The sequence below is a fragment of the Rana temporaria genome, chromosome 2 (genome assembly GCF_905171775.1).
Source record: "Rana temporaria chromosome 2, aRanTem1.1, whole genome shotgun sequence".
Classification (NCBI taxonomy): Eukaryota; Metazoa; Chordata; class Amphibia; order Anura; family Ranidae; genus Rana; species Rana temporaria.
Genome location: NC_053490.1, coordinates 101,042,383 through 101,054,549, shown reverse-complemented (window position 1 = coordinate 101,054,549; position 12,167 = coordinate 101,042,383). Strand labels below are relative to the sequence as shown.

At 42.1% G+C, this 12,167-nt stretch overlaps 1 protein-coding gene across 1 annotated transcript; it reads left to right on the top strand.

Moving 5' to 3' along the window:
* Positions 1-241: 241 nt before the first annotated feature.
* On the top strand, positions 242-10,803 carry LOC120929292 (keratin, type II cytoskeletal 5-like). The gene is made up of 9 exons (XM_040340618.1): positions 242-810; positions 3,029-3,243; positions 3,654-3,714; positions 3,814-3,909; positions 4,949-5,113; positions 6,725-6,850; positions 8,611-8,831; positions 9,770-9,804; positions 9,895-10,803. The coding sequence occupies exons 1-9, from the start codon at positions 316-318 to the stop codon at positions 10,167-10,169; spliced, it is 1,689 nt and encodes a 562-aa protein (XP_040196552.1). The 5' UTR covers positions 242-315; the 3' UTR covers positions 10,170-10,803.
* The last annotated feature ends 1,364 nt before the right edge of the window (positions 10,804-12,167 follow it).

The following is a 12,167-nucleotide window of genomic DNA, read 5'->3' as shown; positions in this document are numbered from 1 at the left end:
TCAAAACTCAACTCTCTGTAAAAAGGATTCTTGTATTTACTTGTAATCAGCAAATTTTGAAATGGTCAATCATTTTATTAGCAAACAGATTTATTTACACTTAATTTTCAAGGCGTGAGTTAATCAGATGAGCTCAGTGTTTAGATTGCTAGGAGGCATACCAAACCCACTATTGTGGCACGATGATACATTGTCAACCCTGTGACCAAACCCACACACTGAGACAAATAAAAGGGGAAGCTTTGTTAGAGCATCCACTGAGCTATCTACTATTGCTTTCAGCTCATCTTCAAAAACACAGATCTAGCAAGAATCATGTCTGTATCTCGCCAAGCTACATACTCTCTTGGAGGAACAAGGAAAAGTACAAGCAGTGCTTCTGTTGTTCCATCTGTGGCAAACCGAAATAACTTCAGCTCAGTCTCTGTCTCTCGCTCCAGCGGTGGAGGTGTTGGTGCTGGCCATGCTGGCTCTGGTGGCTTTGGTAGCAGAAGTCTTTATTGCTTGGGAGGAAGTCGAAAAATTTCCATTCCTACAGGTTTACAGTCCCAGTTTGGAAGTGGTTCTGGGTATGGAGCTAGTGCCGGAGCAGGGTTTGGACAAGGTTCTGGATTTGGCACTGGCCAAGGATTCGGTAGTAGTTCTGGATTTCCTGTATGCCCACCAGGGGGGATCCAACAAGTTACCATTAATCAGAGCCTCTTAGCTCCTCTCAATTTGGAAATTGACCCACAAATTCAAAAAGTGCGTATAGAAGAAAGAGAACAAATCAAGACTCTGAACAACAAGTTTGCATCCTTCATCGATAAGGTAAGTACACTTATTCAAAGATGATCTTCACTGCATTTTACAACCCTTAGGACTTCACATTCTCCCTAGGTTATATTTTTCTGAGAGCTGTACTTCTAAATATCATTTGTAGTGCACCTGCTAGTGAAATTTTTGCATCCCATGATATTTTATTATAACTGTAATGGTTGGGACGAAAAACAAGTATATTCTTAATTTTCCCTAAACAGTCATGCTGCTGTTTAGGGAAGGGGTCCCTACAAATAACTGTATGGGGAGTTCTATGAAATTCAGAATTCCTTCAAAACTCCTACTGGGATTAGATATTGCTTTTATACCAGTGTGGTAACGTGACGATTTCCTCACAATACTTGGATGCAGACTAAGGCCCCTTCAACTTCCTCTCCCGCAACTCCCTGGGTTTGTGGACACACCCAGGAAAAATAATACACTATCAGTTTTCCTGCAGGTTTTTCTCTTCAGGTTTACCAAAACCATGTAGTGCAAGGGCCTGCCTGATTGCATACAAATTGAAACTCTTAAGGTTTGACCTCATATTAGATGGTTTTGGTAAACCTGAAGAGAAAAACTGCAGGAAAACTGATAGTATGTATGGGACTTTACTCTGGTTTCTCTCCCTCAGTATCTCACAGAGGCCTTACCTGATGAGGCAGAGATAACTGAATAAGTGATCTGCAGCCAGGTGAAAGGCTCTCCACAGTCAGAACTGGCATGTGGGCACCGGCCAGCAGCCTAACGCTGCTTTCACATTGCAGCGTGGAGCCGCGGTGACGGTATAGCCGCGCTATTTGTAGCGCGGCTATACCGTCGTATTTACCATGATATTCGGGCGCTAGCGGTGAGGTTTTAACCCCCGCTAGCGGCCGAAAAAGGGTTAATACCGCGGTATTACCGCGCTTTCCCATTGATTTCAATGGGAAGGCGCGGTATAGGAGCAGTGAACACACCGCTCCTATACCGTGGTAAAGATGTGGCTAGCAGGACTTTTGGTGCGCTCCTGCTAGCGCACCGCTTCAATGTGAAAGCCTTCGGGCTTTCACATTGAACACTGCAGGGCATGATTTTTCATGCGGTATAGCAGCGCTATTTTTAGCGCTGTACCACATGAAAAACGCCCCAGTGTGCAAGGGGCCTAATAGCACACATCGTCTTTATTAGTCCCTGCTACTGTAAGGAGCAGCTCCCTAATTTCTACCAGAGTACTTTATTTCCAGTGGGGTGGCCCTTTGTTATTGGGCCTTGGATCTCTTCCGTGTTACATATTTGTGTTACAATTTGTGTTACCAGTTACCCTGAACTTCACTAAGAGGGAACCTTTTTATGAGGATATGCATAAGTAGATGTTTGTGTCTCTGAACTGCTTTTAAGTGATTTTCATCTAGACTTTCTGTGATTATAAAGTCTTAGGCTTCATTTCCACTGGCGTTTTTACAGCCACTGTTGTTAGCCTTTTTTACAGCTTAAAAACGCCTGTCCATGTTTATTTTGTAAAAAAAAAAAAAAAATTTTGTGAGCTGCAGCTTTAAAAATGCCGCGGTAGCGTTTTTGAGCGTTTTTGGGCGTTTTCGCGCATTTTGAGCGTTTTTTAACGTTTGGCGTTTTTACAGCGCTACTCTGGAGCTTCAGAACGCCCTGGTCCTGCGTTATTTTTACAGCTCAAAAACGCCTATGCCATTTGCAGCTCAAAAACGCCTATGTGGGCATGATGCCATAGAATAACATGGACAGGCGTTTTTAAGCTGTAAAAAATGCTCAGAAAAGTGGCTGTAAAAACGCCAGTGGAAATGAAGCCTAATAGAGACTATACTATTCAGCCACATATTACCCTGAGTAAGCCAAAGAAACAATGGGGTAGATTTACTAAAACTGTGCAAAATCTGGTGCAGCTGTTGAAACCAATTAGTTTCTAGGTTTTTTGTCAAATCTTAATTGAAAAATCTGAAGTTAGAAGCTGATTGGCTACCATGCACAGCCGCATCAGATTTTGCACTCTTCAGTTTTAGTAATTCAGCTCCATTGTTTGCATGCTTTTTACCATCAAAAATTGTTTTTTTATCATTGCTTCTAACTTTGCACCTGTTTTGTAAACTTATGGCCACAGTTACTCCCTGTACGATCATTTGGCTCATTACCTTTTCTGTTAAACCATAATATCATGTTTCTTAGAAAATAAACAAAAAGAAAAGTGACAAACATATATGTTTATTTTACACTTCAGGTAAGATTCCTAGAACAGCAGAACAAGGTGCTTGAAACAAAATGGAAACTTTTACAAGAGCAAGGAGTAAAGACTGTGAAGAATAATATCGAGCCCCTCTTTGAAGCCTATATTAATGCATTGAGGAGACAGCTGGACAGTCTAGTAAATGATAAGTCACGTCTGGATGGAGAGTTGAAACAAATGCAAGATGCTGTAGAAGAATTCAAAGCCAAGTAAGTAAATGCAGTGTGATCTAATTGCACCATTACTGGGGCTAAATTTATAGAACATAAGTCTCTAGGTTGTGTTTATTATTCTAGGCCCTGTATCATGAAAATGCAGGCCTTTTATATGCTGCATTGCTTGATACACTTTGAATGTGTAAAACATTCTATCCCATTCACTTATGATATTAAATTAGGCAAACGCCCATGCTATGCAGAGGGAAAAGCTCCCTCTGGCTTATTTGTTTAGCCATTAGCAATCATTTCCAAGAAACAAGACTGGTTTTGATTAAAGTATGACATTTCTGTCAGTCAAAAACAAGCTTTTTCTTCAATTGCATGCAATAAAGCAACTTTAGCTTTACACATACTAAACAATGATACTTGGCTAATTTGTACTATAAATTTATTTCAAACAGGTATGAAGATGAAATTCACAAGCGCACAGCTGCAGAGAATGAGTTTGTGGTACTCAAAAAGGTATATATATATGAAAGTATTTTGCTACAGTATGTAACAAACCATGTAAGACTCCATGAATCAGATATACAATAAAATATTACTTCATGCTTATCTTAGGATGTGGATGTTGCCTACACGAACAAAGTGGAATTAGAATCCAAGGTGGCTGCTTTGACAGATGAGATCAACTTCCTGAGGGCCCTATATGAAGCGGTATTTAGCAATTGTTGTTATCAAATATATTTCATACAATTCTTCATGCACTTTACATATACAGATATATTGCCATTAGTTACCTTTAAAAATATGACAGTTTTTGATTTTCCTACACTGAGTGCAATGCTGATAGTTTTCAGTGTAGAGCTTCTGGCATTGAGGTGGATACCTAAGGTCCCCATCACCTGACCCTCATTGTAACTAACCCATCCTGTAACTCTAGCAATAACTTTCACATTGATTCTGTCTGTAGCTCTTATCGTCCTTTCCATTTCTCTAAATTCAATCACTAAGTTTCATACTCAAATCCCCTGCGCTTGGATCTTTTGTTACAAAGACCAACCTTTTGTGTGTAAGAAAACACCAGTGATAGGCTTCTGGTAGTAGAGTCTACTGATTTGTGAATAATTTGCAACCGATAGTCAAAAGGAAGGTGACTGTAAGACTCTGTATGTAAATCTGTAGTTTTGTCGTTTTGGATGTAGCCTGTGTCACAAAGGTAGGCAACAACTGATCCCCCAACTTTTACAGAATTAAGTATCCTAGCAGGCATCAACACATTCACATGTTACTTATCTCTGCATACTTTGATGCCAAAATAAGTCACTCCGCAGCATCTAAAGTTGATGCGGTACACAGTTTACAGTGGAATGCAGGTATGAGCTACTGGAAATGAATTGATTAATTGTAATTGACAGCAGCCCCCAGGAGCATTGTGAAAGCATAATATGGATTGTAGTGTCTCCATTATAGAGAATGCCTAGTACATCTGATTATCAATATTTTTTTTTATTTATGGTGTGATACTATCCATTCTTTTACCTCTATCTTCTAACATAGTGAATTTATGATCCTGATTTGTTAAGGAGCTGTGGTGACATTTTGAGGGTCATAGAACCATAGTTCTTAGATGCCTTACTAATACTATTACTACTTATACTTACTATGGGTTTAGGATTGTGAATATAGGATTGTATACTTGTTTCCCTTCTATTGGTTGAACTGGATATGCTTGTACTTCTTGCCATGTTTTTAGGAAATTGCCCAGATGCAGGGTCAGACCTCCGATACCTCAGTCATCCTGTCCATGGACAATAACAGAGCTCTAGACCTACAAAGCATCATTGCAGAAGTCAAGGCTCAATATGAGGAGATCGCCAACCGAAGCCGGCAAGAAGCCGAGGCCCTGTATCAAAACAAAGTAGGTCCCTTATTTAATTATTGCATTTGTGTTAATTAATGGAGCCTAGTTTGATATAAATGTCTAGATTTATCTTTCCTATTCAAAGCTGCTTTGACCTTTATTTTAGATTTCCCCATTACTATAAAGTATCTTAAATCCATCCTCCAAAGTAGTTAACCCAATCACACAAATCTTCTTGATGGTTAAACCCAGTGGCGGTTGGTGCTCCATTTTTTTGGTGGGTGGGTGTCGGGTAGTTTGCTGCCACTGGCCTTGGTGGGTGGTACTTTTGCAGTCGGGCTCTGGCTTGTGTGTTGGCGCCAATGCAAAGAGAGATCACTCCAATGAGGATGGCCATCTCATGGATCTCCCTGTGCATCCTCCTCGGTACCAGCCAATATGTTTGGTTCTCCTCTCTGCCAATCGATTGGGTCTTAAGACCTGCTTCCTGGATGGCCGGGAGGAGAAGCAGGAAGAACATTTTTTCACTGTCAGGGCAATAAGAAAGCGTAACTCTCTTCCACAATTGGTGAACTTTCAATGTCACAGAGAGGGGAATCACATAACGATATGTAGCCACTTTCTTCACCATTCTCCTGTGAGACCAGGCTGACCTGATGATACACCCCAGGTGGGGAGTGTTCATGATGGTTGGGGCTCACAGGAAGTAGGCTGAATGGCAGCTTCTGTGAGGGACAATGCCATAGAGGAAGTGAGTATTGCAGCAAGAGCAGCACTCCCTTAGCCAAGCACAACCTGCTTGGCTAGGGAGTTTTAATTTAAAAGGAAACTGTAATTCTGCTTTAAGGTATGACGGTGGCCCAGGAGGGATTACATCTACTCTTGTCCATTGGACACCTGTTCCATAGTTGATATCATTAAATGCCTGTAGTACTGTACACATTGTTGGAGCTTTCTTAGTTTGTTCAAAACTTAAAGGGTCACTAAAGGAAAAAAAAATGCCTAAAATTAATGTCTGCAAGGTAGACAGACAGAATAGTGTAATGATTCTGTTAAAAAACAAGTAAATACCTATTAAATTCCTTCATCTATATCACCTCCGGCATTCTAGTTTCTGTTCTCTCATTTACTTCCTGGTTTGCATCGTTCGTTCATGTAAGAACTACATTTCCCAGTATGAATTGCGGCACGCCCAGTAATTTACACCTCCTTGAAGTCTCTAACACGTAGAGAGTGTCCTGCCGCACAGATGTACTGTAGTTCCCTGGAGGGGGTGAGCACGGTACTGACCACCGCAGTAAAGCCTCCCATCACGGTGGTCAGTAAAATCAGACAAGCAGGAAGTGAACAGAACAGAGAAGAAATAGAGCAACTTCTGAGCAAAAACGAACAATGAGGAAGTGAAAAGAGGAATGTCTGCAGGTAAAGGATGCTTATTATGAGAAAAAAAAACTCCTTTACAACCCCTTTAAGTTAGTACATTGTCTCATTTGGTAATGAGTATAGCACAATGTCTTCTGAGCACAAATGCTTAGGGGGAACTTGGGCCTAAGATCAACTGCTGGAACTATATCCATCTTGCTCTTGAAACTGTCCTTCATCAATTTTCCTATAGGTTTTACGAGTTGTATTTCCACAGTAACATTGTATTTTTTGTTATTTTTGCAGTATGAAGAGCTTCAGGTCTCTGCTGGAAAACACGGAGATGATCTGAAAAGCACAAAAACTGAAATTGCTGAGCTGAATCGTTTAATAAATAGACTTCGCTCTGAAATTGACAGCGTGAAGAAACAGGTACTTTAAAAGCGGAATCTTTAGAGATCGTTATCTTTCTTTAAGCTGTCAGATGTAAAAACACTCGCTAGGAAAAGACTATACTAGACAGAAACAGGACAGCTGACAGGTTAGCAAGCTGGATCCGTAGTAGAGGACTGGAATCAGGAACAGACTCGAACGGTTGACTGGCTTAGCAGCCCGGAACTGGAGCGGTGGACCAGAACCAGGAACAGAATGGAACAGCTGACAGGCTTTAGCAGACTGGAACTGGAACAGTGGACCGGAACCAGGAACAGACTGTAAAAGCTGACAGGCTTTGCAGGCTGGATCTGGAGCAATGGACGAGAACCAGTAACAAGCAGGATGCACGTTAGGAATGGTTAGGCAGGCCAGGTCAGGTATCAGGCAGGCAGCAGAGGATCAGAGGAACAGGCAGGAGAGTAGTCAAATATGCCGAAGGTTAGGTGCAGGCAGATGGTTGGGATGGTCACAGGTAAGCTGGGTAAACACAGGTACAGGTTTCAGATAAGGTAAGGCATACAGAACGCTGTAGAGCAGACAGCAGAGTTCACATGGAACCCGCGATTGCGTGCCAGTGAACCTGGAACACCTGTTACTGGCAGGATCTTCCTGATACGGTCACTGTGGGAACACTTAGGTGATAGCTGCAGCTTTTCCAATTTTTTTTTTTCATTTTTACTTACCACTAGGGGGCAGTGCGCAACTATTTCATTTTTCAATCCTGATAAAACATCAGCTACAAATGGGCAATTTTATACAATACCTTGGCAACTAACAGTCAACTGTTATAATACCTAAGCAACAAATGGACAATTGTTACAATACATAGGCAACAACTGGGCAACTGTTACAATATTTAGACATCTCCATCTGCTAATTTAGGCTGCATTTCTATGACCAGCCTCATACAGTACACCACAGCTGGCTTTACTTGGCGCAAATTACACCTCTCAACCCACAAATGGTTCTCTATTGGTAGTAATTACAAAGGTTTATTTAAAAACAACGACTCCTTTGGCAGGCCAAATTTGGCATTTTTTCATGAGGATCTAGATGAACACACATTTTTGTAGCTTTAAGGCCCCGTAAACACGAGGGGACACGTCTGATGAAAACGGTCCGCGGACCGCTTTCATCGGACATGTCTGCTCGGAGATTTCGGTCTGATGGTTGTACACACCATCAAACCGAAATCCCCACGGACAGGATACGCGGTGACGTGGCTGCGCCGTCGCCGCGACGATGACGCGGCGACGTGCGTGACCCTGGAAGGTCAATGCTTCCACGCATGCGTCGAATCACTTCGACGCATGCAAGGGCTTTTGGCCGAGCGGACATGTCCGGTGAGTCGTCGACGGACAGGCTTCCAGCGGACATGTTTCTTAGCATGCTAAGAAACATTTGTCTGCTGGAAACCTGTCCGATCCGTCGGAAAATTGTCCGGTCGGCCGTACACACGACCGAACATGTCCGCGGAAACTGGTCCGCGGACCAGTTTCAGCAGACATGTTCGGTCGTGTGTACGAGGCCTAAGGTTTTCTGCCACCTACAAAATTTATATTTGCTTACATTATTTTCACTGTTACAGGGGCAGTCCGCTATATCCTGAAAATTGCATTGAGGCCCTTGCCCAATGGTGTTTAACTTGCAGGCATAGCTGATTTCAGCATTTCATATGTTAAACAGATTTTGTTTTTTGTTTATGTTTGTCTTATTAAAAGTGGCCTTTTTCTAATATTTTTTATTTATACTCTCAGTGTGCCAAACTACAGACTTCAATTGCTGATGCTGAACAGCGTGGCGAGCTTGCACTAAAAGATGCCAAGCAAAAGCTTGCAGGACTAGAAGATGCTCTGCAGAAGGCCAAACAGGACATAGCTCGCCAACTGAAAGACTACCAGGAGCTGATGAATGTCAAACTGGCTCTGGATATTGAGATTGCCACCTACAGGAAACTTCTAGAAGGAGAGGAGAGCAGGTACTGAAAACAAGTACATTATATAAAAGTATTCTGGTATTTAGTAAATGCTAGTGTCTAAATATGGGCATATGTCCATATAAGGTTGCTTACATTATCAGAATCCCACTCTTTGCTGTAGTTCAGGGAGCCAGCCGCTGATTTTTTTTAAAAAGTGCAATTTGATAGATTGGATAGAGTTGAATTCAGAGGATTGCCAGAGGTAATATCCAACAAATAAATTGGTAGCGATAATGTTGTTTGTTAATCCTGCTGGGTCTACAAACCTGTGTTCCCTATACAGACAGTTGGGTTAAAACTAAAGCCTTGTACACATGATGGGTTTTCTCGGCAAAAACCAGCAAGAAAACTGCTTCTTGCCGAGAAAACCATTGGTGTGCATAAGCCTTTCAGGTTTCTTGTCTGGAAATCTGGCCAGAATCTCAACGAGAAAAAAAAACTGCTCTCTTTTTTCTCATCGACATTCTTGACGACCTGTTCCCCAACGAGAAACCCGAGAGTGTGTATACTTACCTGTAGCCGTGGAAACCTGCGCATTCTCCAAATGACTTTGACGCATGCACAATAGCTTCCACGGCATAGGTATGGTGAAGCAAGATGGCGGCGATGGCATCGAATGTGACGAGTGCATGCTCGTCGTACACAATGACGTCACTGCGTCCTTGCCTTTCAAGAGAATCGCGGTTCTTTTGAAAGGTCGGTGTGTACAATCGGGCGGCAAGAGATTCTTGTCAAGAATCTCGTCAGGGAAAACGACAGTTTTTTCCTGACGAGATTCTTGCCCGTGTGTACAGGGCCTTAGAATTAATTTTTAGTCTATTAGCTGTGCAACGCAAACATCAATTTTCTGGTTTGGTTACTGAATCCTTAGAACCAAGCAACTGTTAAATCACAATGGTTTAGTTTCATTGTTATAATTGTTTATTCCTTTTATACAGGTTGGCTGGAGAAGGTGTTGGCCCAGTAAGCATATGTAAGTTGTACTTTTAAGTTTATTATTATTTATAGGTGGAAAAAAATATATAAAATGTATATAAAACCAAGTGATATTTTCTTTTGACAGCTGTAGTGAGCTCAACCTATGGTACCAACAGTGGAGCAGGCCATGGCTATGGATTTGGAGGTGGTTTCGGTGTCGGCAGTGGAAGCGGAGTTGGCACCGGAGGTAGTTTCGGTGTTGGCAGTGGAAGTGGAGTCAGTTTTAGTGGTGGACAAGCCACTGGTGGTGGAAGCTACACTGTAAACAACCAGAAACCAACTGGCTTTATGTCTGGTGGTGGCCGTAACTCAGGTGCGCAAATAATATCAACAACCACCACAGCCTCCCGAAAACACTGAGAGACACCAAAAATGAGCTTAGAGGACAGCAGCCTCATATTGTGCCATGTAAATTAAATAAGTGTTAAAACAATAAAATGCTGAGGTATACTATTTTGATATGCAATTACATTATTGAGATTATTCAGTAACAGAGAAAAAGACAATTTGTTTAGTAACCCATCATTGCCATCAAAAACATCATCTTAGTCTATAAGAAATAAAGAAATGCAATTATAACCATAGAAAACCATACAACTTTTATGGGGCTCGGCATCATTGCGGTCCCAACATTGCATATTAATTTATGCAAGTAGCAATAGAATTTGGAAAATATATTTGGATAAATGAAATACAAATGCAATTTTCTAACCACTATACATTTGTTAATCAATAAATATCACTAGCTGGATTTCCTATGAGAAGAGTAAAGAAGTAGGAGACCCCTTAATATTTTTGCTAGAAGGACCCATCACACATAGTTACAGTTCTGCTAAGATTGGTTAAATCTGTTGCCATGGGTTACTGCATACCTTTGCACTTTGAACTGTTATTAAATCAATTCCTATAATTGTCTTAACTTGGCAGTGTTACCCAGACCTAAAAGTAATAAAGTGTACCGACTAATTTGGAAAATAAAATCATTGCACTAGGATGACGCTGTTGCTTTACAAACCTGTCAAAATGTTGTCTCTCACAGAAATATTCTTCTTTTTTTTCGAAATCTTGGTGGATTTATATTCTATTCTATGTGTTACTTTTACCAAAAAACTGTCCAGAAGCCTTTAATAAATCATTAAAAAAAAAACCTGACTTGTAGTACTCAATTTATTTTTACTTTAAAGTGGTTGTAAAGGCTAAAGGTAGTTTTCACCTTAATGCATTCTGTGCATTAAAGTAATACTAAACAGAGAAGTGTTCATTTCATAGGTGTGCGCATCCGATTGCATTAGGGTGTGCACCCCCAAAGCTCAAACACACATGCGTGTGTGTGTATATATACAGTTGTGTTCAAAATTATTCAACCCCAAAATGCTGTAAAGGGTTTTAGGGAATTTAGGGCCATATCCACAAAAGAGATACTCCGGCGTAAGCCGTCGTATCTCTGGTTCTAACTTTGGAACTGATCCTCAGAAGCAGTTTTCCTAAGTTAGGCAGAAGATCCGACATCTGTAAGGGACTTACACTGCCGGATCTTAGGATGCAGTACCGCATCCGCCACTGGGGGCATTTCGAGTCGAAATGCCTCTTCTAGTATGCAAATTAGCACTTAGGGCGATCCTCAAAGCTTTTGTGCCTAGTTTTTTCGCCGTAAGTGTTAGTTTGCCTGGTGTAAAACTAGGGCTGCTTTTACAAAGTGTAAAGTTAGTCACACCTTGTAAAGGCCCATTCAAGCGACGGCATTTGGTATGCATTCCCGAGGGAGAACTCCACGGCAATTTGTAAAATCCAAACCGGCATGGGTTCCCCCCCAGGAGCATACCAGGCCCTTAGGTCTGTTATGGGTTGTAAGGAGACCCCCCCTCCGCCGAAAAATCGACGTAGGGGGTCCCCCTACAATCCATACCAGACCCGTATCCAAAGCACGCTACCCGGCCGGTCAGGAAGGGAGTGGGGACGAGCGAGCGCCCCCCCCCTCCTGAGCCGTGCCAGGCCGCATGCCCTCAACATGGGGGGGTTGGTTGCTCTGGGGCAGGGGGGCGCACTGCGGGCCCCCCCACCCCAGAGCACCCTGTCCCCATGTTGATGAGGACAGGACCTCTTCCCGACAACCCTTGCCGTTGGTTGTCGGGGTATGCGGGCGGGGGCTTATCGGAATCTGGGAGTCCCCTTTAATAAGGGGGTCCCCAGATACCGGCCCCCCACCCTAAGTGAATGGATATGGGGTACATCGTACCCCTATCCATTCACCTGGAGGCAAAAAGTAAAAGTTATTAAACACACAACACAAGGGTTTTTAAAATAATTTATTATTCTGCTCCGGATGCCCCCCCTGTCTTCTTTATTAGCTCTATTAGC